This window comes from Mastigoproctus giganteus, chromosome 1 (assembly GCF_048544385.1).
Source record: "Mastigoproctus giganteus isolate SK-2022 chromosome 1, ASM4854438v1, whole genome shotgun sequence".
NCBI lineage: Eukaryota > Metazoa > Arthropoda > Arachnida > Uropygi > Thelyphonidae > Mastigoproctus > Mastigoproctus giganteus.
The window spans coordinates 33,765,263-33,791,320 of NC_143575.1; the positions used below are offsets into that span (position 1 = coordinate 33,765,263).

General features: G+C 39.1%; 1 protein-coding gene across 1 annotated transcript in view; it reads left to right on the forward strand.

The window, feature by feature from the left end:
* The window catches only part of LOC150090694 (ATP-dependent translocase ABCB1-like), a 382,558-nt gene that overhangs the window by 163,469 nt on the left and 193,031 nt on the right, over window positions 1–26,058 (forward strand). Inside the window, exons 10-12 of the mRNA XM_090369148.1 lie at window positions 5,561–5,764; window positions 11,209–11,379; window positions 11,533–11,694. Coding sequence (XP_090225274.1) covers window positions 5,561–5,764; window positions 11,209–11,379; window positions 11,533–11,694 — 537 coding nt within the window. The remainder of the gene's footprint in view (window positions 1–5,560; window positions 5,765–11,208; window positions 11,380–11,532; window positions 11,695–26,058) is intronic.

Sequence of the window (26,058 nt, forward strand, 5' to 3'; positions counted from 1 at the left end):
GTATCAAAAGCTTTCATGAAATCCAAGTATATGATATCAAAATTATTTTTTGCATTCAGCTTCTTTGTACCCACATCATAGTATCCAATCAAATTTGTTAGACAAGACTTTCCCTGAACAAACCCATGCTGTGTCTGAACTATTACTGCTGTCTGTATGTTTATAAAAGGTGGAGGGGCTATGCTGAAAAATGTCACATGTCATTATCTAAGCATATGAAAATTACTGATTTTATGTAAATGAATGCACATGTTTTTGTTTTAAGTGAAAATAAAATTCTTAAGATATGTATGCTTACTTTTTATGATTCTCTATTTTAGCTGACTTTTCAATTAACTAACCAACTACTGGTCCCAACCATGTTGGATAAAGAAGGCTTTTACTGTACGGTTGAACAGTTTGTAATTCTAACAAATAGATGCAAACAATGTACCTAAAACTAAAACTGCCAAATTGCACACAGTGTGCCTAAAATTATAATCACCATAAAAAGACCATCCTCAAAAGTAGTAGCTTTTTGTAACATTTATGAATGAGAAACTCCAGTTCTTCTGATGATGGTTTGATTTTGTAACCATCATCAGGAGAAAAGGAGAATTCCTATCCTTCTGATGATAGTTATGGAAGGTTGCTATCTATGAGACTTTAGAATGCTTTTTGCAAGCTAATTCAATTCATTTTGTGCTCACTTTGTGAAATTCATTATTGCTTTTGTTGCTTAACTTTTAAATTATTATGCTTTCATAATTGTAGTTTAGAGACTTTTTCCCCCCCATAGTATGAAAGAAGTTAATAAATATAAATTAATTTTGCATATCAGAGAAAGTATTTAATATAATGTGATGGAGATCATTTAATAACTTCTCTAGTCTGTTGTCATGGAGGTTGTAACATTTGTAACAACTCTTTTTGATAAGAGTGAAAAAAATAAAATAAATTTACTATGAATTTACCATTCCATCTACAATGTCTATATTTGTGCTAATCATATATAGTTTTCCCTTTTGATAATGAAAGTATATATGGGAGCTCTACTGTTTTGGTCATTGCCATTTTATGAATTTTATTTCTCATACCTCTCAGTTCTTCAGAATTATATCCTTGGTATACATCCTGGGCAACAACTTCTTGCATTCCTTCCTAAGAAAAAATATTATTATTATAGTCATTAACTTTGTTATTCTTTAGAAACAACTGAATAACCATGAGGACAATGACACCGTCTTCTTTAGGAATAAATCTTGATTCGATAATTTTAGGCTCTTTGGAAGTTAATGCTTCACCATTATCTATTTTCATAAGTAAGCTGAGAATGTACTGGCAGACTGTCATACAACTTGTACAATTTCATGAAACTGTAATGAGTGCCATAATATTGGACCAAACCACAAATTCTTTAAAGGTTTACATATAGTTGTTGCAAACACAGGAGGTAATTGGCATAAATCTCCTATAAAATACATGTTCATGAATTCTTGTTATCTGCTTTAGTGCATATCTATAATCGATAAGAATTCTGCACTTATCATATTAATTTCATCAATTGTAATTGTATGTACATGTTGAAAGGCAGTTCTATATTGTTTGAGAGTTTCTTTGGCAAGTGGCTAGTTAGTCAACCCACTGGATCACTTATTGTTTTCATATATTTTCAATAGGAAAATTTTTTCCATAACAACGGAACTCCCACTGTGTCCTAGTGCCGTCAGACAACTAACACACTGTGTCTGTCTCTTATATTGTACACTTTTATACCATATTAAAAAGTAAGAGATAATATATTAAAAAATCGTGGAAGTTATTGAGCCCTGTAGCTCTGAATTTTTTACTTTTATACCATTAGAACATATATACCATGTATTGTATCAAGCATATTATGGTTAAACAATTAGGTGAATTGTGTAACCATACTAATAATATGTGCATGGGACTTCCTCTGTGTTGAAATATAATTTGTTTGGAGAATATTATATGATATTATATGATGTAACATTATTATATGTTATGTCATATAATAATGTGGTGGAATATTATATGATGTAACATTATTATGTGTTACGTTATTCCACCTTTTTCTTGTAACACTTTTCGTAATGAAAAAATTCAACTAACCCTGCTAAAGATGTTTTTAATGTAAAAATACCCTTTATAATAGCATATTGGTGCCAAAACTTATTGAAAACTAGAACTTTGCACATAATAATTCATAATATTCTTTCCATTTTGAAAACGTGTTTTTATTCTTTCATAATAACCATCTTAACCAAAATTAGTAAGTTTGGCATTAGATATAAGGATGATAGTGTTATGTGAGGAACATCTAAAAATATAGATTTAGGTTGCTGTTTAAGATCTTATATTGATCTTATTTACATTCTACTTTATGGCAGAATATGTTACTTGTTTAGTATTAAAAACTGAATATGTACTATAATAACTTCCGTTAATTTACTGTGTATAGACATGATGCATTTGCACTAACTTATATGTCTATTAAAAACTGTTAGTACGTAATCTCCACATTTTAACTTTCTATAATGTATGTTACACTTTGTTCTCTTTGACATGGCAGAAGGTTATCAAATTGTAGCAAGGTGCTTAATGATTTTGTAATAGCTGAGAGCAAAGTGTAGGAGAAATTGTTGAAGTTAAACATAAGAAAGGCACCTGGGGTGGATGGGATCTATCCAGTTATATTAAAGGAGGCGGCAAAGCAACTAAGCAAACCCTTAGCCATAATTATGAGAGCATTCTTGGACTCAGGGGAGGTCCCCATGGACTGGAGATGTGCAAATGTATCCACAATTCACAAAGGGGGATCGAAGGGTGACACGAGTAATTACAGACCAGTTAGTTTAACTTCTGTTCTGGGTAAAATAATGGAGTCACTGCTTAAAGATGCATTGCAAGATCATCTAGACAAGACTGCAGCAATAATTCAGACAGCATGGGTTGGTTAAGGGAAAGTCTTGTCTGACAAATTTGATAGGATATTATGATGTGGTTACAAAGGAACTGGTGCAAAAAATAATTTGATATCATATACAGTGGATTCCGGTTATTTGGGCCACCGGTTAATCGGGGCAGCCGTTTATTTGGGGCAAATCTTAAAAAACAAAAACCAATCGAGAAAATAGCCAGGGTTTACTTCGCTTAATTGGGACAAAATGCCGTTTAATCGGGGCAGGAGACCTCAGCACTGGAGATTACCCTACGATTGTCTCCGACCGTACCACGTAGTTCGGTCGGATTTCTGGAGGTCACAACCATAAAACAATAAAAACAATTAGCATTCACCTGTTTATTGGGCTTTTGTGTTAGTGCAATCTATCATAAACGGACAGTAAAGTCGATCTTATTGAATTTGCGATAATACCGGCAGCTGGAATTCTGTGTGTTTACACCTCCATGGAATCTTCAATCATATAAAAAAAATAATTTTCAGAATCTTCTCTTCATTCCTATTTTTAAAGCTTCCTAATTTGTTACTCCATTCTCACTTTCGCGTGTTGTGTTACTTGCAATTTGTGTGTGCCCTGTTCTTTGTTATTGATTGCTTATCTTTTTACTGTTTTAAATTTCAGCCCCCACCAACAAATGTCAGTGAACAGAAATGTCAACTAGTTTAGTTAGTATGTACATATTACAGTATGTATTAATTATTCCGATTATCACGTATATTCTTCCAATTTTCACGTATCATTTAATTTTTTAATTGGTAAGGTAATAAAGGGTAAATTTGTGATTAATATATCTTTACTTTTATAGCCTGTGGATAATATTCCTCCTATTTTCGCTAATTAGAATCGCTGTTTAATAGAATTAAAATTCAATTCACAAACGTGATCATAATGACCAGCGCTTACTGCACATCGTATAGTGAACGGTACTTTACTATTTTGAGTTCGTCGTAACGTGATTTGATTGTACAGCGAACTAATTGTAAAGGGGGGGGGGTAAATTGTATTTTTAACTATTTACGTGAAACTTCGGATAATTGGGGCAGCCGCTTAATCGGGCCAAAATGCACTAGTCCCGATGTGTCCCAAATAACCGGAATCGACTGTATATGGATTTCAGGAAAGCTTTTGACACTGTTGCACATGGAAGACTATTGTACAAATTGGAGCAGAATGGTATTAAGGGTAAGTTGCTACAATGGATAAAAGGATGGTTGAGTGGGAGAAGACAGAGGGTGGTAATCAATAGGTGCTGCTCTTCGTGGGACTAATGTTATTAGTGGAGTCCCACAGGGTTCGGTATTGGGTCCACTGTTGTTTTGTATATTTATCAATGATATTGATGAAGGTATATCAGGCTTAGTGTCGAAGTTTGCAGATGATACAAAGGTTGGCAGGGTTGTTAATGACAGTAATGGCAGTGTACTACTGCAGCAGGATCTAGAAAATTTGTGCAGATGTGCTAAGAAGTGGCAACTGAAGTTTAACCTTGACAAATGCAAAGTACTGCATATGAGTAGAAGTAACCCCGGAGAAACGTACCAACTGTATGGTACTACACTTAAGGTGGTAGAAACAATATGAGATATAACCTAAAATGATGCCTCCTTGTAAATATTCTGTTAACTCAGATTTGGCTATGTTTTAATTATGCTATCACACTTAACTTATATTTTTTTCTTTTTCTACCACTTATGGTGGTAGAAAAAAAAAAAAACCTGGGAGTAATTGTGCAGTCAGATATGAAGTTTTCTGAGCAATGCAGACAGGCTGCCAGGGCAGGTCATAGGGTTTTGTCAATGATATATAGGAATTTTGCTAGCAGGGAAAAGGAGGTGATTGTCCCTCTCTATAAGGCAATGGTCAGGCCACATGTTTAGTACTGCGTACAGGTTTGGAGGCCTCCTTTTAGGAAGCATGTAGATTTGCTTGAGCGTGTATAGAGAATGGCAACAAGATTGGTGAGGGGAATGAAGGGATCCTCTTACCAAGAGAGGCTTAAGTTCTGCGAATTACAATGGCTGGAGATTAGGCACCTGTGCAGCGATCTGATTGAGGTGTATAAGGCCTTGAATGGGTTGAGCACGCAGAATTCTGATGGGATCCTTCCACTTGTTTAGATTACAAACCTAAGGGGGTATAAATTCAAATTAAGAAAAGACAGATCTAGAATAGATGTGCAGAAATTTGTCTTTAGCCAGCGGGTGGTTAATTGTTGGAACAAACTTCCTTCTGACGTTGTGGAAGTTGATAGGTTAAATAAATTTAAGGAGGAACTGGACAGGCATTTGGAGGGAATGGTGTGATTTTTTTTTTTTTTTTTTTTTGGCTGATGCTGCATAAGCTCATAGACTTGCTTTCTTGCATCACATGCCACTACTACTACTACTACTACATCTGTGTATAGTTGCAATGATTTGACTAAATATGCATTATGAATTTCAGCATGTTATTTTTGGCATTTGTGTTTTGTTATATGTGTATGGTATTTGTGTTTTATGTGCCATTTGAACATTGTTTAGTCGATTATTGTTAATTGTTGAACAGACTTACATGCGGGTCATATATCTTCTTTTTTTGTTTACATGTTTTCTTTATAGGTTAAAATTGATGGAATAAATATCAAAGATCTAAATGTTGGTTGGTTAAGAAATAACATTGGAATTGTGGGTCAAGAACCAGTGCTGTTTGCAACTACAATAGCACAAAACATTCTTTATGGTCAGCCCAGTGCTAACCAAAAAGAAATTGAGGATGCCGCCAAAGCTGCTAATGCACATCAGTTCATCATTAAATTGCCCCAAGTAAGTGGGAGATTTTTATGAGCTTCATATAGCTTTAAAAAGTTTCTAGAATTTAATTTTGGATACCAGCAATGATTGGTTAATATCTGTTTATATTTGCTGGAAAAGCTGCATTAAGTGTTAGAATGTTAATTGATCAGATATTTCTATAAGAATTAATTAAAATAGCTAGGATATATTCTGATGTTCCAAAACTCCATATATAAATCTTTTCTAAAAATTAAAAAATATAAAAAAATTTAGTGAGTAAAATAATAATAATCAAGTAATTAAATAATTGAACTAATACTTACTAACTAAATAATTAAGGACAGTAAATATAATATAGTTACATTACATTATCATACACAAATACTGTATAATTTTATAGAAATACAAATATTTTTAAAGTAAAGTAATATGGAGTATAACTTGTCTGCTCATTATCTACTGAGACTATTCCCATTACTTTAAGATAAACAGATTTTTAATATAAGGTTTCTCTTGAAAGCAAGCCTTATCCACTACTGTACCCTAGTGATGAATAGGAATGTATTGTAAATATGCCAAGATTTCTCTATTGTGAGAAAGTGAGCTATTACCATTAGCAATAATAGTTCACTGATTATTCAATATTCCACAATAGTAGTTGATTATTTTACAAATTGTGGTATAAAGGTGCTGTTAATGGTGACTTCAGTCAGAGATAAAAAATATTATATTTGACTGAAGTTACAATAATATTAATATAATATTATTAATAATGCATCAGAGGGGATGTTTTTTTCCTTATTGTTGTTATACACTGATGAGCCAAAACATTATGACCAGCAAGTTGTTATGCAAATCGAAGCAACTGCAGGTGAACTATGGCACGGGTGCGAGTCAGGACATGGTATAAAAAACACATGATACTGAACTCTGTTAATGAGTATTACTCTTGCTCTTCAGATGGGAAAGGCAGGGGACTTAAGCGAGTTTGACAAAGGCCAAATTGTAATGGCCAGACGACTGGGTCTGAGCATATCTGAAGCGGCACGGCTGGTGGGGCACTCACAGTCAGCCGTGGTTAGTACCTACCGAAAGTGAACCGAGGAGGGGAAAACCCATGAACTGCCAGTGAGGCGTTGGATGACCACGGCTCATCGATGCTCAAGGTGAGTGAAGGCTCTCCCAGATGGTACGGGGCAACAGAAGGGCGACTGTGTCACAACTCACTGGTAATTGGAATGCTGGTGGTGGGAGTAATGTGTCACAACACACAGTACATCAAACCCTGCTAAAAATGGGGCTGCATAGCCACAGACCACTCCGAGTGCCCATGCTAACCACAGTTCATCGGTGACAACGCCTACAATGGGCATGTGAGCATCGAAACTGGACCTTGAGTGATTGGAAGAAGGTCGTCTGGTCCGATGAATCATGTTTCCTGTTGCACCATGTGGATGGCCGGGTACGTGTGCGTAATTTACCTGGAGAAGTGATGGCACTTGGATGCACTGTGGGATGTAAACAAGCCAGTGGCAGCAGTGTCATGCTTTGGGCAATGTTCTTCTGGGATACCTTTGGTCCGGTCATCCATGTGCCGGGCACTCTGACGTCTACCACCTACCTAAACATCATTGTTGACCAGATACATGCTTTCATGGCAATGGTCTTCCCCTCTGACGATGCTGTCTTTCAGCAGGATAATGCGCCATGTCGCACCACCTGGATTGTTCAAGACTGGTTCACGGAATATGAGGAATACTTCCAGGTATTGCCCTGATCTCCAAATTCCCCAGACATCAATCCCATCGAGCATCTGTGGTTTGTGTTGGAACAGCAGCTCCAATCTGTGAAGCCTCAACCACGGACCCTACAGGATTTAAAGGATCTACTGGTTACATGTTGGTACCAGATACCACAAGACACATTTAAAAATCTTGTAGCATCCATGCCTCACTGGGTACGAGCTGTTTTGGCTGCACGTGGAGGACCAACATCATATTAGTAGGTGGTCATAATGTTTCGGCTCATCGGTGTAAATTGTGAGAAAGCACAGAATAGTAGTCAGAGGAATTATGAATCATTTAGAGTGGTGGTCAATAACAGATTCGAAATTGTTGCCTGACAGTGCACCTGCACACTGCTTATTTCCTATGCAACAAGAGCTTTCTAAACTCAGTACAGGCACTCCCAACTTACGTAAATTCGACTTTACGTAAGTTTTTACTGGCCAGTACAAACTGAAAAATATGGAAATGTATTTTTCATTGTGTAGGAATAAATGGAGGTATTGTGAAAGTATTATTATGTGAACCCAATAACACATTGTTTTTTTTTTTTTTTTTGGTAATTCGCTCCGAGACCTCAGAAGTTAAAAGTTTCCTAATTATAACAAAGCTATTTATCTCTCTAAAAAGTCATTTTTATGATGGAAATTGTATTATTTTTATGTAAATTTATGTCAAATAAGCCCAACAAAAATCACTTTAAACTGAAAGTTGCAAAAAAAAAAAAAGAAAACCCCATTAAGCCAACACGTTTACAAATACTACTTTTGGTTGGGAGGAAGGGCCATGCATTCCAGCCAGAGAATGCATTACACCGTCATCGTTTGTATGTTCCATTATAAGATTCAATTTTGAACGCCTTTGTGATATTTTTATAAGGCACATTTCTGGAGGTCACGACCATAAAACAATAAAAACAATTTGCACTTTCCGGTTTATTGGGCTTTTCTGTTAGTGAAATCAATTATAAACGGTTAGTAAACTTGATCTTATTGCATTTGTGATAATACCAATAACTGGAATTGTCTGGATTTTTAGGTTATTATAGTGACATGTTCTCTTCACTGAAATCTTCAATCATATAAAAAACATAAATTTTCAGAATCTTCTCGTCATTCCTATTTACTTATTACTATGATGAAGGGAAAGCGACCAACGGAAAGTGCAAGTGGTGTTGGCAATGCTAGGAAACAAAATAAAATTGATTCATAAATGAAGATGAAAATGATTAAGAAGTAAAAAGCAGGACAAAGTTTGTCATCTATTGCACGGGAATTAGGTCTTGCTGCTTCAACAGTGAATACTATTTTAAAGGACAGTGCAAGTATAAAAGAACATGTTAAAGGATCAACAGTGATCACTAAACAGCATTTAGGTGCTATATCAAAGATGGAAAAGCTATTAATAATATGGATGGAAAATCAGATTCAGAAACAAGTGCCCGTCAAGCAAAAGCAAGATGTATTTATGAAGATACAGTGGTGTACTTATCAGCTGAAAATGTTGATTCTGGTGATGATGCTCAAGAAGTAAAACTTACTGATGTTATGCCTGTCTCCCTCTTTTTTGTAATTTTATAATTTCGAAATTTTTGTAATTGCACACTTTCTTAATTTTGTATGCTTTTGTGATTTTTCCTGCACGAGATAAAAAAATTGAATAAATAATTATATTTAGATGTTCATCAAACATTTCTTTTTTGCTTCAATCAAATTCAGCGAGCATAGTTGCAAGTGCTGCATAAGCATTTAGGGAAATTCCGACTTAGTAAAATTCGACTTAAGTAGAGTTCTGCGGAACGCAACCCTTACATAAGTCGGGGAGTGGCTGTACTGTTGTTTTAACATAGCCTCCCATGCTCACTTGACCTCGTGATATGTGATTTTTTTTCTTTTTCTGAAACATAAGTGTTTATTTGCCTGAGATCCATTTTGGTCTAAGCTTTGAACTGTATTTGTTAGTTGGTATGAAGAGAGTAACTTCTATGATTATTTTGCTGTATGCTGCTTCTCATTTAGAATTTGTTGTTGGGAACAACGTTAGACAACAAAAATTGTCTTTACCCTCCCTCCCATCCTGACTATCCTTTCTGTACACATTTCATTCCTCATATTCAAAAGCTGCACCTCTTATATCTGTGATGATATCCATGCAATGTCTGTATTTGATGATTTGACTAGCATTTCAAATATTATCAAATTTATTTACTGTTCTCTTAGCATTTGTGTACATACAAATATACATGCACCTGTTGTTCTTACTCTTACTTACTCTAGTATGGACCATTTATTTACTTGTTCCATGATGAGCCACAGCAGGCCTTGAAATCCATGGCACCTTGCTTTTCAGGCTGCTGCATGTTTCAATAGAAATAGTGCAAGAATCACTTTCACCTCGGCCTGCAGCTATTGTTAATCTATTAGTCTGTGTATCCCCCCCATGTCAGCAGTTGTCTGACCCACTTAATTGCCTCAATAGCATCAAAAAATATTCTTGCACCCTTTCTATTTAAGTATCCCATCCCTGTAGAAGCAGTCTCTCCTGTTAACAAGCATAGACCACACTGAGAAAAATTCTACCCCATGAGCCTTGCATAATCCCTCCAGGACTGAAGTGTTTAACAAGGCTCTCATCATATACTTCCTCCTATCATGCCTGGGCAGTTTGCACATTTTCAAATTTAAATCTAACTTGTGACTTTTTCTCAGCATCACCCTGTACTTGTTAAGCACGTCCACAGATATCCTACTCTTGATGTCATTAGTGCTGTGTATAACAGTATTACCTTTTTTTCTTGGTGCCTCCATAGCCAGGTGGGCAGGAGCAGCAGTGCATAGCATACGCTTCTTGATTAGACCGGGGTTTGAGCTCACGAACACCAAATACGGAGGATGTGGAAAGGTCAGGGAATGACCACCGCATATCCCTGGAGAAATATGGCCTTAGCTGCTAATGCTCCTTAAAACCAAATAACAAACAACCTTTTGTTCTCTTACAAGATGATATCTGCTTTACAATGTCATCTGCTTTTGCCCCTCTCGGACACACCCTGGTCCTATGCCACTATCCTTCTTGCATAGTATATTTCCTGTTTCCCTGAAAATATTCACTGGTAATAACTACCTCCTGTGGGACGTACATTATTGTGAATTTGCTGTGTTAGCTGATGCACAAGAGTGGGCTCTGGTGTAGGGTTGGGCAGCTGAGAGCTTAATGTGTGACCGTTGTATAAAGGTTGCAAATGCTCATTTTGGAATATTTTGAGGACACCTGTCAAATATTACTTAGCTTTGCCTATTAATTAACTATTAATAAATCTTTTGTTTATATTTCTATTTGTGATGCTAGTCATTAATGTAACATACCATCACAAAAAAGGGTTAGAAATGTGAAATTCCTAGGTGATGCACTTTCTTTGAACACCGGTGTATATATTTGTGTGAATGTGTCTAGAAATTGAAGCTAATAACATTACAAAATTTTGACACTTATTTGTATGCCAGTTATATCATGTATTCACAATTTAGGCATGCTGATATCTAGATTATCCTTTTAATCTTATATATGTTTTATTTTTAGTTTTTAATACTTTCCATTCTGATGGAAAACTTTGCACTTTGTTGTACTCTAGAATTCATTGTCTTTCATTAATCTAATATTCTTTGTTCATTATTATATTTATATTCATAGGGTTATAATACAGTGATTGGTGAGAGAGGATCTCAATTAAGTGGAGGACAAAAACAAAGAATTGCCATTGCCAGAGCTCTTATTTGTAATCCTAAGATAATGCTATTAGACGAAGCAACCTCTGCCCTTGATCTAGAAAGTGAAGCTACAGTGCAGGCAGCATTAGATCAGGTTAGTTATTTCTTTTGTTTCTTAAAAAGTAACAAAATTTTTACAAATTGGATCTTGAGCATTTTCTTTTTAATATGTACAAAGAATATTATAAAACTACTTTAAAATTTAAAAAGTTGAGCAAATCCAGTGTTAACATTTTTTAAAATTCAGGCACGACAAGGTCGAACTACTTTTGTTGTAGCTCACAGACTGTCTACCATTCGGACGGCAGATAAAATAATTGTTATTTCTGGTGGTGTGGTACATGAGTTGGGTACTCATGAGGAATTAATGAAGAAGAAAGGAATTTATCATAGACTTGTAGTTTATCAGGTAAGAATTAAAATCACTTTAGTTTATGATCTGTTTTCAACAGAAATGTATTAGTGTATTATGAATTTCAAGAATCCCCATGCATTTGTAAATGTAGGATAAAGAACCTCTAATAATGTAAGATTGAATTATGAATTGTAATACTAAAATAAAAGCTTACAGTATTACAAAATTTAATGTTTATTATTCATCATGTGGTAACTTCATACTTAAGAATGTTGAAATTATTCACACTTTAATTTTCAGTATTAGTATTAATAGTGGAAAATGATGTAAGAAAACAAGCTTATAAAGCATCAACCAAAAAAAAAAAAAAAACAAAAAAAAAAAAAACTTGCCACTCTCCACATAACCTGTCCAACTCCTCTAATAGTCTGGTTTTCCTTAATTTATTCAAACTATTCACGTCCACAATACGAGATGGAAGTTTTTCTAATAATCAACTACACTCTGGCTGAAAACAGGATAGATGTCTACACATCTATCCTGCAACCAGACCTCCTCAATTTAAATCAGTTCTTCCTCATATGTTGTCTGAGCAAGAGGAAGGAAGCCATGGCTTATTCAATGGCCATGGCATCCTTCCTCTTGCTCAGTTCAATCCATTCAAGGCCTTAAACCCCTCAATCAAATCTCCTTGCCTGGTTTCCAGATGCTGTAGTTTGCAGAACTGAAACCTTTCTTGATATGCATACCCATTTGTTCCCTTCATTAATCTTGTTGCCCTTCTCTGCACCCATTGCAATAGATCCGCATGCTATCTAAAATGAGTTTAATATACCTATTTTATTTATTAATCTTATTACGTTAAATACCTTCATAAATGTAAGGGTCGACTTCAGTCATATCCTACAAAACATAATCTCTTGACCCATAAAAAATATACCTTAAAGAGATATTTAATTAAAAATAATAAATTTTTTAAAGGAATGAATAATGAATCCATATGAATTAGCTATTTTAAACATTTTATTCTTTTTTTTTATCCAACTGCCATTGTGTTCCAGTTAAACCTTAAATTACTGCCACTTCAAAAAATAAGTTTTGAAAGAATGCTGACTAAACAGATCAAACAAGTTATAAATATAAACCCAAAATATTGAAACTGGGAATGTAAAATATAAAACATCCAACACATAAAGCTTAGAAAATATAAAAATACTAAAAATACTTGGAAAGTTTTTTTGCTTTGTGTGCGTGTGCACACTTGCACACAGTGCTTTCTTTGTTCAAACTCTCAAATGCTGATGCAACATTTCTAAGACAATATAATACCAGAAAATGAAAGGAGTCCTGAGAAATCAAATTTGTGAAGGACCAACCCAGAGATGTGTCAACCCAAATAATCACCCATCCCTCCTAGCTCTATGATTTTTTATGCTGGTGCAATGATGACATTATTTATGAGGGACCATTTATTATAGTATCACTCCCCTCCCTAATATTGATAAGAATGAATGACAGTATTTGTAATACATTAATTTTAATGCATTCATTCCAGTTAATATTAGGTGTATTTTACTGTATATAAGTACTAGTAGTGATAAATGATGCAAGCTTATATAAAATTGGCAAAAAAAAAAAAAACATACAAGTCATCTGTATATCTCCCTCTAACAATTTGTCTTATCCTTCTTTAAATTTATTCAAACCAACACTTCCACAACACCAGTTGGAAATTTGTTCCAACAATCACTTGCTCTCTAGCTGAAAGCCAATTTTTGCACTCTATCCTACTGCCATCATTTTCAGCTGAGTTTACTGTCTTAGATTTTATGTGCTTCCTAATCAAGATTATAATTCTCCCCCTCCTGTTTTGCCTGTCTTTCTGTATTCCTTGCACTGTATGAACTAATACAGTGCAAGGAATACAGAAAGCAAGGAATACAGTGCAAGAATTTGAATACATTGCATACATTTCTGTATGCACTGTATTCAAATTCTTCATCCTTGATATCAACCCAGGGGCTTACATCTGGTGAGTATGGGCTTGGCACACCCAGGGTCTTGAGCTGAATATCATCATTCTTCTCTTTCTTGGTGATTCCTTTCTACTTCTCTCTCTCACTCTCTTTCTCTCTCTCAGGGTAACTCAGGAATTTTTTTTTGTTTTGGCTGGTACAGTATAAGCCTCAGGCTTCCTTGCACCATATGGCTAATAATAATGATAATAGAGGGGCACGATGGTCCAGTGTTTAAGACACTGGACTACCAGCCTGATGGACCCGGGTTCGAATCCTGCATTGGTGGAAGCAAACGCGGCTCTATTATGCTGGGAGACCGATATAATAATAATATTAAATGATTAAAAAAAAAAAAAAAAAACCACGAAAGTTACCCCATTGGACTTACCTTCCCCACGGTCGGAGTGATGGCTGAGGCATATTGTGGCACCATCTGGCATCACCCGCAAGAACTAAATAAATAAATAAATAAACCACTGGACATAAGCCCAAGCTAAACAAGTCCATTTCCATAGATGGATGATGCATTATGTCGCAGATAAATATTATTCATACTGCATCGAGTGTTGCTCAGGATAAAGTCACTCTTAGCAGAGGGGTCGGTTCGAAAAGTTGGAGACAGTCTCCCGAGCAAGACAGTGGAGCAAGTGGCGCTGTCCCCCGTAAGGCTACCACAAGAGAAGGGCAAGACCATCCAGCCCCACCAACTGGAAGTGCTTCCTGTGCAACTGCGCTAGTGACCACCCAGGAAGGAAGAAAACAGCAACGCATGAAGTGGAGCATTGAAATGAATATGTACATCATGCAAGCATACTATGAAATAACCAGGCTAGACGTGTGTGTATAGGTAGGGTGGCTCCTAGAACGTCTGTTCAGATCCACCTCGTTTCTTTGTACATTGAACAGACTGCAAAACAGGCCAGTGTGTAATAGTGTAATGCTCGTGCAGTTAATGTATGTTGTGTTGTTGTGTTATGCTGACCTCTTGGCTACCTAGAAGCAGCTATCACCAGGAAGACTGCTTCTAGATACTCGTCCACACCATGGGGAAGGTGGGCCAGTTCCAGTAGATGGGATGCATAAGGTCTCAGGTTATGAGACAACACAAAAAAAAAAAACCCTCTGGGGGTCCCAATCCAAAAATAAAAAAAAATATATATATATATATATAATAAAATATATATATATATAAATAAAATAAAATAATAATAATAATAAAATAAAAAAATAATAAAAATAAATAATAATAAAAATAAATAAAATAATAAAAATCCTCCTCATCATCACCATTAGTCTCTTGAGCATTCTGGACACACTCTAGTAATCTTTCCAACACACTATTCTGGTTCAACTGTTTAACAGGTATGTCCTCAATTCAAAGGCCCCCTTTGCAAAATCCTGGAATAATTGAAATACACTCCTATTAGATAAGAACATCTCTTCCCGACATAACTCATTTTCATGATTATTTCCCTGACATTATCATAAATGTACACAGATATAATATATGGTGCCAACTTTCAACCTCACCACAAAAACAGAGATCTGTATCCGAAAGTCCCAATTGAAATAATTTCACTTTCATCGAGCCGTGACCTGTTACTAAAAATTATGTTTGTAAACTTGGTGTAAACCAGCTTCGAACTGTTCTGTCACTTAAAAAGGTAACATCTGGAATAAATTTCTTTGTCACTCGACCAGAAGATACGGTGTCCCATCTTGTTTGCCACAAGTTAACAATCTCATTTAAACATCTTCTCTTCTCCCTCTTAATATCAGAATTTATATCAATTTCTATGCCAATAAGTCTGGTAGGTATTTTCTTCTTAATGCCATAGCACAGCCCTCGATAAGCCACGAACAAATCCAAGGGGACTGCCCCAGCCATCACTTGAAGTGCAGTCATAGCTACAGTTCTACATACCCTTAATATACTGAGAAACCTAGTTCTTTGCAGTGAGTTTAATTTAGCCTGAAATCTAACAAGAACCACTCTGTGAGACCAAACTCCCGCTGCATATGTAACCATATGCAGAAATACCATCTTATAATATAGAAATAAAGTTTTATTGGACACACCCCAATCTGCTCTTGATACTCTTATAATATAGCTGGCAAATTTCCTGATCTTGCTATGTAGATGGGTTATATGCGCATAATAAGACAACTTGTGATCAATAATGAGCCCCACGTATTTAGTTTCAGAAACCATAGTCAACTGTCTCCCATTTAATTTTATTTGCGGCGGTCGTCCTAAATCAAGTTTTGTTTTAAAAAGCATCATTTTGGTCTTTGGGAGGGGGGGGCTAATGGTAAGCTTAAATCCTTGTGCCCAGGTATTAATATCATTTATTACACAGTTTGCATTTTGCTCCAAATTCTGTCGTGATCGACCTGCCACAATTAATGTGACATCATCAGCAAAAGCTATCACATGACAATTTACTTGTGGTCGAACCAGCCAGTTCTGTAGCACCAGATTCCAAATGGAAGGACCTAATACAAAGCCCTGGAGGCAACCTCGCGTAATTTGTCTTTGAAGGAGAAAATGTTTAGACCTTACAGTCACATATCTCTCAGAAAAATAACTCCTAAACAAACTGTATAACTGCTTCCCACCATACTGAGTCGAACTCACCTTCAAAATCTATATATATATATATATATATATATATATATATAGCAAGTTCATATTTTGAATCAGAGTTTGAAATGTATGTTTGAAAATCCAAAAGAGCATCCTCACATGATTTTCCCGGTGTAAAACCATACTGACTAGGTGTAATCTTGTCATGGCATTCTAACAATTCTTGTAAACGTATTGCCATTAACCTCTCTAACACTTTCCCCAGATTAGCCAACAAAGCAATTGGATGGTACGACTTAGGCTCAAATAAAGGTTTCCCAGGCTTCCTAATTAGCCTCAATAAAACAATGTTCCATTTCAGTGGAAACAGTCCTTCTTCTAAGCATTTATTATATAACAGAAGCAACATGTTAGGTATCAACTTGAAAAACCTCACTATAAATGCATTCTCAATCAAATCTATTCCTGGACATTGAAATGCATTAATTTAGCCTGAAACCATACTCCCGCTGCAGCGTTCCAGTTGGTACGCTGCATACCAACTGGAAGTGCTTTCTGTGCAACTGCGCTAGTGACCACCCAGGAAGGAAGAAAATGCCAACGCATGAAGTGGAGCATTGAAATGAATATGTACATCGTGTGAGCATACCATGAAATAACCAGGCTAGAGACCGATATGACAATGTACAGGTTGCGACTACATACCAAGTGGTTGGAACAATACCTGGATATTCAGGTCACAGAACAGCGATTAACAGACCAAAGAAGAACCATCATCACGAAGAACCTAATAGCTCATGCCATCTTGGAAAAAATCAAGCGGGATGTCAGCGATCTGCTACAAAGTACAAAGAATATGGTCAATATGGAACCAGAGGAGGAACAGCAAGAAGAAATACAACCCAGAGTAGCCGAATTGGAAAGAGACGAAGTCATGATATTCAGAATAGAAGACCAGTGGAAGAAGGCCCTAACAGAATTCGAAGGAATGGACCACACAAGAACCCACGTGATACCTAACAGAAGCCAAATAAAATCCTGTGGAGAGTAAAGACCACCTCAATCGGCAAATAATGCCACATTACCTTGACAAAAATGGTGCGATGCTGGAGGCTATCCACACAGCCGTATACTGTGCTGCCATAGCAGCCACTAGAATTAATGGAAAAGAAACGAGAGACCAGCTGCAGAAGAACCGAAAACAAAAGGAACAATTAAGAGTGAAAATAGGTCAGTTGATCCAGTACCAACAGGGTAATAGAAGTAAGAAATTGATTGGAAAGGTGAAGAACGTCCACAACAAACACGAGACCAGAAATCAGAGAATAGGAGAATACTTGGACACACTGAAGCAGAAACTCCTCGGTTGTTTATTTTCCTCTGGGAGCTCTCTTTTTATCGGTGTAGTCTCTCGCTGAGACTACACCGATAAAAAGAGAGCTCCCAGAGGAAAATAAACAACTGAATCTTCGATGAGGACCAAAGAGCCTTCTACAGGAAACTGGGTGAACATGAGAAAGCAGGAAACGGACCACCCGAGAAGAAGACGATTGAAGAGTTCTGGGAAATATCTGGAGCAATGAAATAAGTCACAACAGCAGAGCACCCCGGATAGAAGTAGAACAGAAGAAAATGAAGGACATACAAGAGATGAGAGAGTGGGAGATTCGATAAGAAGAAGAAAAACAGTTGATCAGGAACACCCACAACTGGTGAACCCCGGGAATTGATAACATCCACAGCTACTGGTACAAGAAGCTCACCTGCACATACAAGCACCTAGCAGAGCAGTTCACTCAAATGATAAGGCATCCGGAGACAATCCCGAAGTTTCTCTCTGAAGGAGTCACATATCTGAAGCCTAAAGATGAAGATACAAGAAACCCGGTGAAATACAGGCCAATCACATGCCTCCTAACAATGTACAAGATCCTGACCAGATGCATAACTAAAAAGATATCAGACCACGTAGAGAGTCAGAACATAATGGCCGAACAGCAGAAAGGATGCAAGCAGAGGCGCAAAGGATGCAAGGAGCAATTAACCATAGATGCCGCAGTTATGGAGCAAGCCTTCAAGAAGCACCGCAACCTATACACAGCCTACATCGATTACCACAAGGCCTTCGACTCCGTACCTCATAGCTGGCTAATAGAGACCCTGAAGATCTAAGGTCAATCCGATAGTGACAAACTTCCTAGGAGCAACAATGGTGAAATGGAGTACCAACATTAAGGTTGAGAACGTTACAACCAGGCCAATCCCCATTAGAGGAGGAATCTTTCAGGGAGATGCTCTGAACCCACTATGGTTCTGTCTAGCACTCAACCCACTATCCACCATGCTCAACAGCAGCAAGTATGGATATAACCTCAAAGAAGGAAGAAAGAACCTGTACACCTTCACCCACCTGATGTACATGGATGACATCAAGTTCTACGCGGCAACCGAGAAGCAACTCCAGCAACTACTCCAGATCAACGAAGAATTCAGCAAGGACATCAGGATGGAATTTGGTCTAGAAAAATGCCAGACCCACACACTGCACCAGGGAAAATTAGTTGGCTGAAACTACCAGCTGCTGACTGGTAAAGAGATCGAAGCTATGACAGAAGGAGAAACTTACAAATACCTAGGGATGATGCAGGCTGAGCAGTTAGAACACAAGGAAATCCTGACCGAAAAATATCATCAGAGACTCAGAAGCCTGCTGAAAGCAAAATTGAACGGAGGGAATACAGTTAAAGCCATAAACACCTATGCAACTCCAGTACTAACATACACCTTCAGGGTCATAGATTGGACTAACACCGAGCTAGAAGATATCATGCGAAAGACAAGGACAATGATGACTAAGATGTTGCCAACACCACCTGAAGTCAGCAGTGGAGAGAATAACAATACCTCGGAAAGAGGGAGGAAGGGGCCTGATAGAACAACAGAAAACAGCAATAGTTAACCTGAAGGATTACTTCAAGAACAACACAGCACCACTCCACCAGGCCATAAGGAAGATAGATAAGTGGTATACCCCACTCAACCTAACTGAGGAAACCCTTCCCGCCCAGATGGTACAAGAAACGAAGTTAGAAAGATGGGCAAAGAAGACACTCCATGGCAGACACTACAATGACCTCCATCAAGATCACATCGATAACATTGCTTTCAACGAATGGCTCACAAGCGGGATGCTCCTCCCCGAGATTGAAGGATTCATGCTGGCCATCCAAGACCAGGTAATCAACACCAGAAACTATAGAAAATACATTGCAAAGGAGCCCGAAATGTCAGATGACACATGTCGACGATGCCACCTGGCCTCGGAAACGATCCAGCACATCACCGCGTGGTGCAAGGTGATGTGTTGGATCACCCTGCTGCCTGGTCGTGTCTGAGTACACTCATAGACACGACAAGGTAGCCAGGATAATACATCAGAAACTAGCGAGGAAATATCAGTTGACGAAAGAAAGTGTACCATACTACAAGTGCGAACTCTAGGCAGTACTAGAGACCCGAACCCACAAGCTGTAATGGGATCATGCCATAATAACGGATAAGACCATCCTGCACAACAGACCAGACATAACACTTGTGGACAAGATGGAAAAGGCTATCTACCTGAGTGGCATAACAGTGCCGAACACTAGCAATGTCCAAAAACCCATAAGGAAAAAATTAGGAAGTACGTGAACCTGAGACATGAGATCAAGGAGATGTGCATATGCAAGAAGTATCAACCATCCCAATCACCGGTATGGTACCAAAGACTACATAGCAGCCTAGCAGCAATAGGTCTCCCAGAGAACACCTACAAGGAACTCCAGAAAGTCGCAATCCTGAACACCTGTAGGATAGTCACAGATTTCCTCGACTGACAGTAACACCAGACATTACAACCACCCTGTGTACTTGGTAGCAGTATCCATCATGGAGTGGAATCCCCCAATCAGGGAGAAATAATATAAGAGCAACAACAATAATAATAATATCGGGGTAGCAGAATTAGCATAGGCATATGATGCAAGAAAGCAAGCTTATACAGCATCAGCCAAAAAAAAAAAAAAAAAAAAAAAAAAAAAAAAGAGAGAGAGAAAAAAAATATATATTACCATATATATATATATATATCTTCTCATTTCACCCATCCACTCGCTCCAAATGTTTGTTTAGTCTGCCTTGAATCTATTTAAGCTATCAATGTCTACAACTTCCGCACATCTATCCTACAACTGTCTTCCCTCAAATTGAATTTATGCCCTCTCGGGTGATTATTCTGAGCAAGAGAAAGAGTCCCATCAGCATTGAGCATGCTCAAACCATTCAGGGCCTTGTACACCTCAATCAGATCACCTCGCAGGTGCCTACTCTCCAGCACTGTAATTTGCAGAACTTAAGTCATTCTTTGTAAAAGCAACCCTTTGTTCCATTCACTAATCTTGTTGCCCTTCTCTGTACTCGTTCTAGCAGCTCTACATCCTTCTTAAAATGAGGCTTCCAGACCTGTATACAGAACTCAAGGTGTGGCCGGATCATTGCCTTATACAAGGAGATAATCACATCCTTATCCCTGCCGGAAAAATTGTTGTATGTCATTGACATGACACCATGAGCTACTCTTGCAAACCGTCTGCACTGCTCAGAAAACTTCATATCTGACTGCACAATTATCACCAGCTCCTTTTCATTCTCTACCACCGTCAGTGTAGTACCACACAATTGATACTTTACTCTGGGGTTGCTGTTTCCCATATGCAGTACTTGACATTTGTCAGTGTTTAACTTCAGTTGCCACTCTCAGCCCATCTGCTCCCCCTCGACGTGGGCACCTGTACGTGGTGAGGGGACCTCCCAGTGACGCTGCTGGACTTCCAGACTAGCATCACTGGGATCCAACGCCCACAGCCCAGGTTCCAGGCTTACATCAATGGAATCCGGCGTGTTTGCCGTGCGCTGCGACCCGTGGAAATTCGGAAAGGGGGATCCTGGTGGTTGAGGGGCCCAGCTTCAATACACCACTTTGGCCCCTGCTTCGACAAGACGGGTGGTCCTGGAAGGCCCGGCTAGGATCAATCGGCTAGTAGGCTCGCTTCCGAGGGTCAACCGTGTCAATGCCACGCCCCTACCCTCATGGTCCGAGGGACAGGATTCAGGCTGGCGGCGGTGCGGGTATAGTGTCTGGGTAGCCCTGGCGCCTCACTCCCGAGCGCATTTATTGCATGCCGGGTAGTGGGCGTCCCTTTGGGCTCCGTGGTGGTTGGGGAGCCTGGGCACTGAACAAATAAAAAATCTCTATGAATCCTGATAAACTTACTCCTTCAGGGGCCCCAACCCGGTCCCTATCTGAAAATTTAGACAGAGAATCAGATAGCATTATTGCTAATAAGAGGCAGCGAACCGAATTACCATCAGAGCCAGTCCCAAGGTTCCTAATCATGCACTCAACCGGTGAAAAACCGATTGGTAAAATGTCGCCCTTTTTCATTCAAAAAGGGTTAGATGGGTTAGCAGGTTCTCCCAAATTAGTTAAGAGGCTCCGTTCTGGAGACCTCTTAATTGAAACTAAAAATGACAGGCAATCCGAACGTCTACTCCGAACAACATCAATCGGAGGAATACCTATAACGGTGACACCACACAGAACACTCAATTCATCGAGAGGTGTCATTTCGGAGTGGGACCTTCTCGACGTAACCGAGGAGGAAATCTGCTCCGAATTAAAACCCCAGGGAGTTATTGCCGTCAAGAGAATTACTGCGCGAAGGGATGGAAAAATAGTTAAAACCAGGAGCATTATCCTGACTTTTAACTCTCCTAAACCTCCTGACGAGATTAAAGCTGGATACATCAACTGTTCAGTGCGTCCATACGTTCCGAACCCTTTACGGTGTTTTAAATGCCAGAAGTATGGACATTCTCAAATGGCCTGCCGTGGAGTCCTTGCATGCGCTCGATGCGGTGCAAAGGACCACGAAACAACAGCATGTTCAGCCGCAAAACCCACCTGTATTAACTGTGAAGGCGAACACCCGGCCTACTCACGAGCATGCCAGAGGTGGAAAGAAGAAAAAGAAATTCAATGGCTGAAGGCAGAGCTAAATATATCATACCAGGAGGCGAGGAAATCGGTCAAACCCCTGAATATTAACAAACCTACCTACGCCCAGAAGGTAGCAGGGAGATGTTCCGTCGGAACTCAGACGGACATGACCATTCCTCCAAAGGAGTCTTTCACTCCCATCGCGCGATATCTTTTAAGTTCTCCAAAACCTGCACAAAAGGACCAATGAGCTGCCACTCCTATATCGGTACCTCCTAATGCTCCACAAGCAACAAAGGTAACTATGAAAGATAAGAATAAAAAAGGGGATGTCCCTCCTAGAACCCAAGAAAACATGGATGTCGAGCAGAAGGAGGTACCCGAAGATTCAGTCTTGGAACTCTTTGCGGAGGAAGAAATGGACACGGGACAGCGTCCATTCTTCCCCAAAAAAGATAAATCCAAGACTGATAAAAGTAAGCCCTCAGCACCTCGGAAGCCACCTGATGGACCCACCAAGCCAAAATAATGGCTAAATTCCTACAATGGAATTGTCGTGGATTCCGGCGAAACTTTTGCAGGACATCAAGGCCCTCCTGCAAAAGCACGAGCCAGTTTGCTTTTGCTTGCAGGAGACATATCTAAAGGCAAATGATGATCCCACCATGCACAACATCACAGTTTTTCGAAAGGATAGAATTGAGGATGGCTCTGTACATGGGGGAGTGGCTATCCTTGTGGGTAACCAGACCCCACTGCAGCCCTTGCTAATTACAACCAGCATAGAGGCTGTTGCAATTCGCCTTTCAGTGGGATTTTTATTAACTGTGTGCTCCATTTATTTGCCACCTGGGACTGACATCTCCCAGGCAGACCTTGATGATCTTCTAACGCAGCTGCCTCCCCCTTTCTTACTTCTCGGGGATTTTAACGGACATAACACCCTGTGGGGTAGTGCTAACATCAACGGAAGGGGAAGAGTCATAGAGCGTATGCTCAATGACAATGATCTTTCCCTTCTAAATACTGGAACAAACGCCTTCTTCCACATGCCTACCCGTACTTTTTCTGCCATTGATCTCTCTATCTGCTCCCCTTCTCTACTCCCTTCACTCACTTGGGAAGTGGAGGAGAATCCATACGGAAGTGGAGGAGAATCCATACGGAAGTGATCACTTCCCTGTGATAACCTCGTTACACAGCGGGAGACCATGTCTTCCCTTCAGGTTACCACGGTGGAAGATTGATCAGGCTGACTGGACTGCCTTCCAACATCAGGCAAATTTTCATCTTAGCACAGTCAGTCAAGAGTCTATCAATGATGCAGTTAAGTACATCACAGAAAATATTGTCCAAGCAGCTGCGAATGCTGTTCCAAAAACATCTGCCCGGTTTCCACCATTTCCCAAACCTTGGTGGAATTCACAATGCACAGCAGCAAAAAAGGCTCAAAACAAAGCGTGGGGGATATTTCGCCGATATCCTACCACGAACAACCTTATAGCCTTCAAACGTGCACGAGCCAAAGCACGCTACATCCGTCATCAGAGTCAAAAGGAATCATGGATCCGTTTTACATCATCTATTAACCAGTCTACCAACTCTAAGGTAGTCTGGGATAAAATCCGGAAAATGAAGGGGAAATATACATCCCACCCTTCAATCCTAGATTATAATGGATGCGCTATTGCAGATCCAACTGCAATAGCCAATGCTCTTGGGGAAACATTCTCTAACATCTCTGCAACATCTTCGTATTCCCCAGAGTTCCTGGTCCTGAAATATAAAATCGAAAAACAGGCACTTAACTTTAAATCTAAGAGCATTTATCCCTACAACGGGGATTTCACTATTCAGGAACTGAAAAGAGCCCTCGCTCTTTCCAAAGCAAGTGCCGTTGGACCAGATGGCATCCATTATGAAATGATTAAACATCTTTCACCAAAATATATGGATTGTCTGCTCCTTCTGTATAACAGAATCTTTACTGAAGGGCAGTTTCCGGACTACTGGCGAAAGGCAATCGTTCTTGCCTTTCCTAAGCCAGGAAAGGATCCAAAAGTCACCACCAATTATCGTCCTATTGCTCTGACCAGCTGTCTGTGCAAAATCCTGGAGAGAATGGTTAATTCTCGTTTAATATGGTATCTCGAAACAAATGACCTTCTCTCCAACATCCAGTGCGGCTTCCGAAGGAACCGGTCCACTTTGGACCATCTTATTAGATTGGAAGCATCCATCCGGGATGCTTTCCTAAAACGCGAACACTTGGTGTCGGTGTTCTTTAACATGGAGAAAGCGTATGACACAACTTGGAGATTTGGCATCTTAAAAGATCTGCATAGCCTTGGCCTTAGGGGGCAACTCCCCATTTTTATTAAAAACTTTTTAGCCAATCGATCTTTCCAAGTTCGTGTGGGATCCTCACTATCTCGTCCCTTCAGCCAAGAGGAGGGAGTACCACAAGGATCAGTATTAAGTGTCACGTTTTTTGCCATCAAAGTCAATTCCATCACAGAACAACTTCCTCCAACTGTAAACTGTGCCCTCTATGTTGATGACTTTAGCATATTTTGTCAGTCTTGCAACATGAGGGTTATTGAAAGACAACTGCAGAAAGCCATTGATTGCCTTAATTCCTGGGCACTTGCTAATGGCTTCAGGTTCTCACCGGAGAAGACCGTTTGCGTACACTTTTGTCGCAAGCGCAATCTTCATCCTGAACCTGAATTAAGGCTCGGACAAAATGTTATTCCAGTAGTGTCAGACACAAAATTCTTGGGACTTGTGTTTGATAAAAAGTTGACCTTTCTCGAACATATTCGTCAACTTCGTACAAAATGCACGAGGGGACTCAGTATTCTCCGCTCTCTCTCCTCAACACGTTGGGGAGCAGATCGGTGCACCCTACTATGGATTTACCAGGCACTTGTACGACCCAAATTAGACTACGGGTCCCAGGTATACTCCTCAGCTAGAGATAGTGTCCTCTGATGGCTAGACCCTATTCACCATCAGGCTATCCGTATCGCTACTGGAGCTTTTCGAACATCTCCTGTCCAGAGCTTATACGTCGAAGCAAACGAACCATCGTTACCCCTTCGACGTAAGCAGTTGTCTTTAAACTATGCTTTAAAGTTGAAATCCCTGCCAGACCATCCTACGTGGGCATCCGTTTTTGAGCCACGTTGGGAAAACGTGGCTCAAAAACGGATTTTCAAAAACGGAGAGTTTAACATCATGGTAGACAAGGTTGCACAATCAGGAAAAGAAATTCCTCCACCCTGGCATGCTCATCCCCCACAGTGCGACTTTTCCCTTAAGAAATGGGTAAAGTCCGAGACCTCATCATCTGTCTACCAGCAGCTCTACTCTGCACACCAAGCTGAGCACTCAGACTTCTTGTCCGTTTACACAGACGGCTCGAAGACTGAATCTTGCGTAGGATCTGCTGCTGTCTTTCCGGACACTATAATATCTCAGCAGATTCCTCCCGAATCCAGCATATACACTGCAGAGCTGTATGCTATAGAGCTAGCCTTGGATCACATTCGAACTTGTCAATTCCAAAGGTCAATAAAATATTCCGACTCTTTGAGTGTATTACAGGCTTTATTATCTCTGAGACACAATTCTCATCCAGTTCTTTGTCGGATTCAGCAGAAGAGACATTCTCTTCATGAATGCAAGTTTGATATCCGCTTCTGCTGGAATCCTAGCCACATTGGGATAAAGGGAAATGATTTGGCTGACGCTGCAGCCAAATCAGCAAC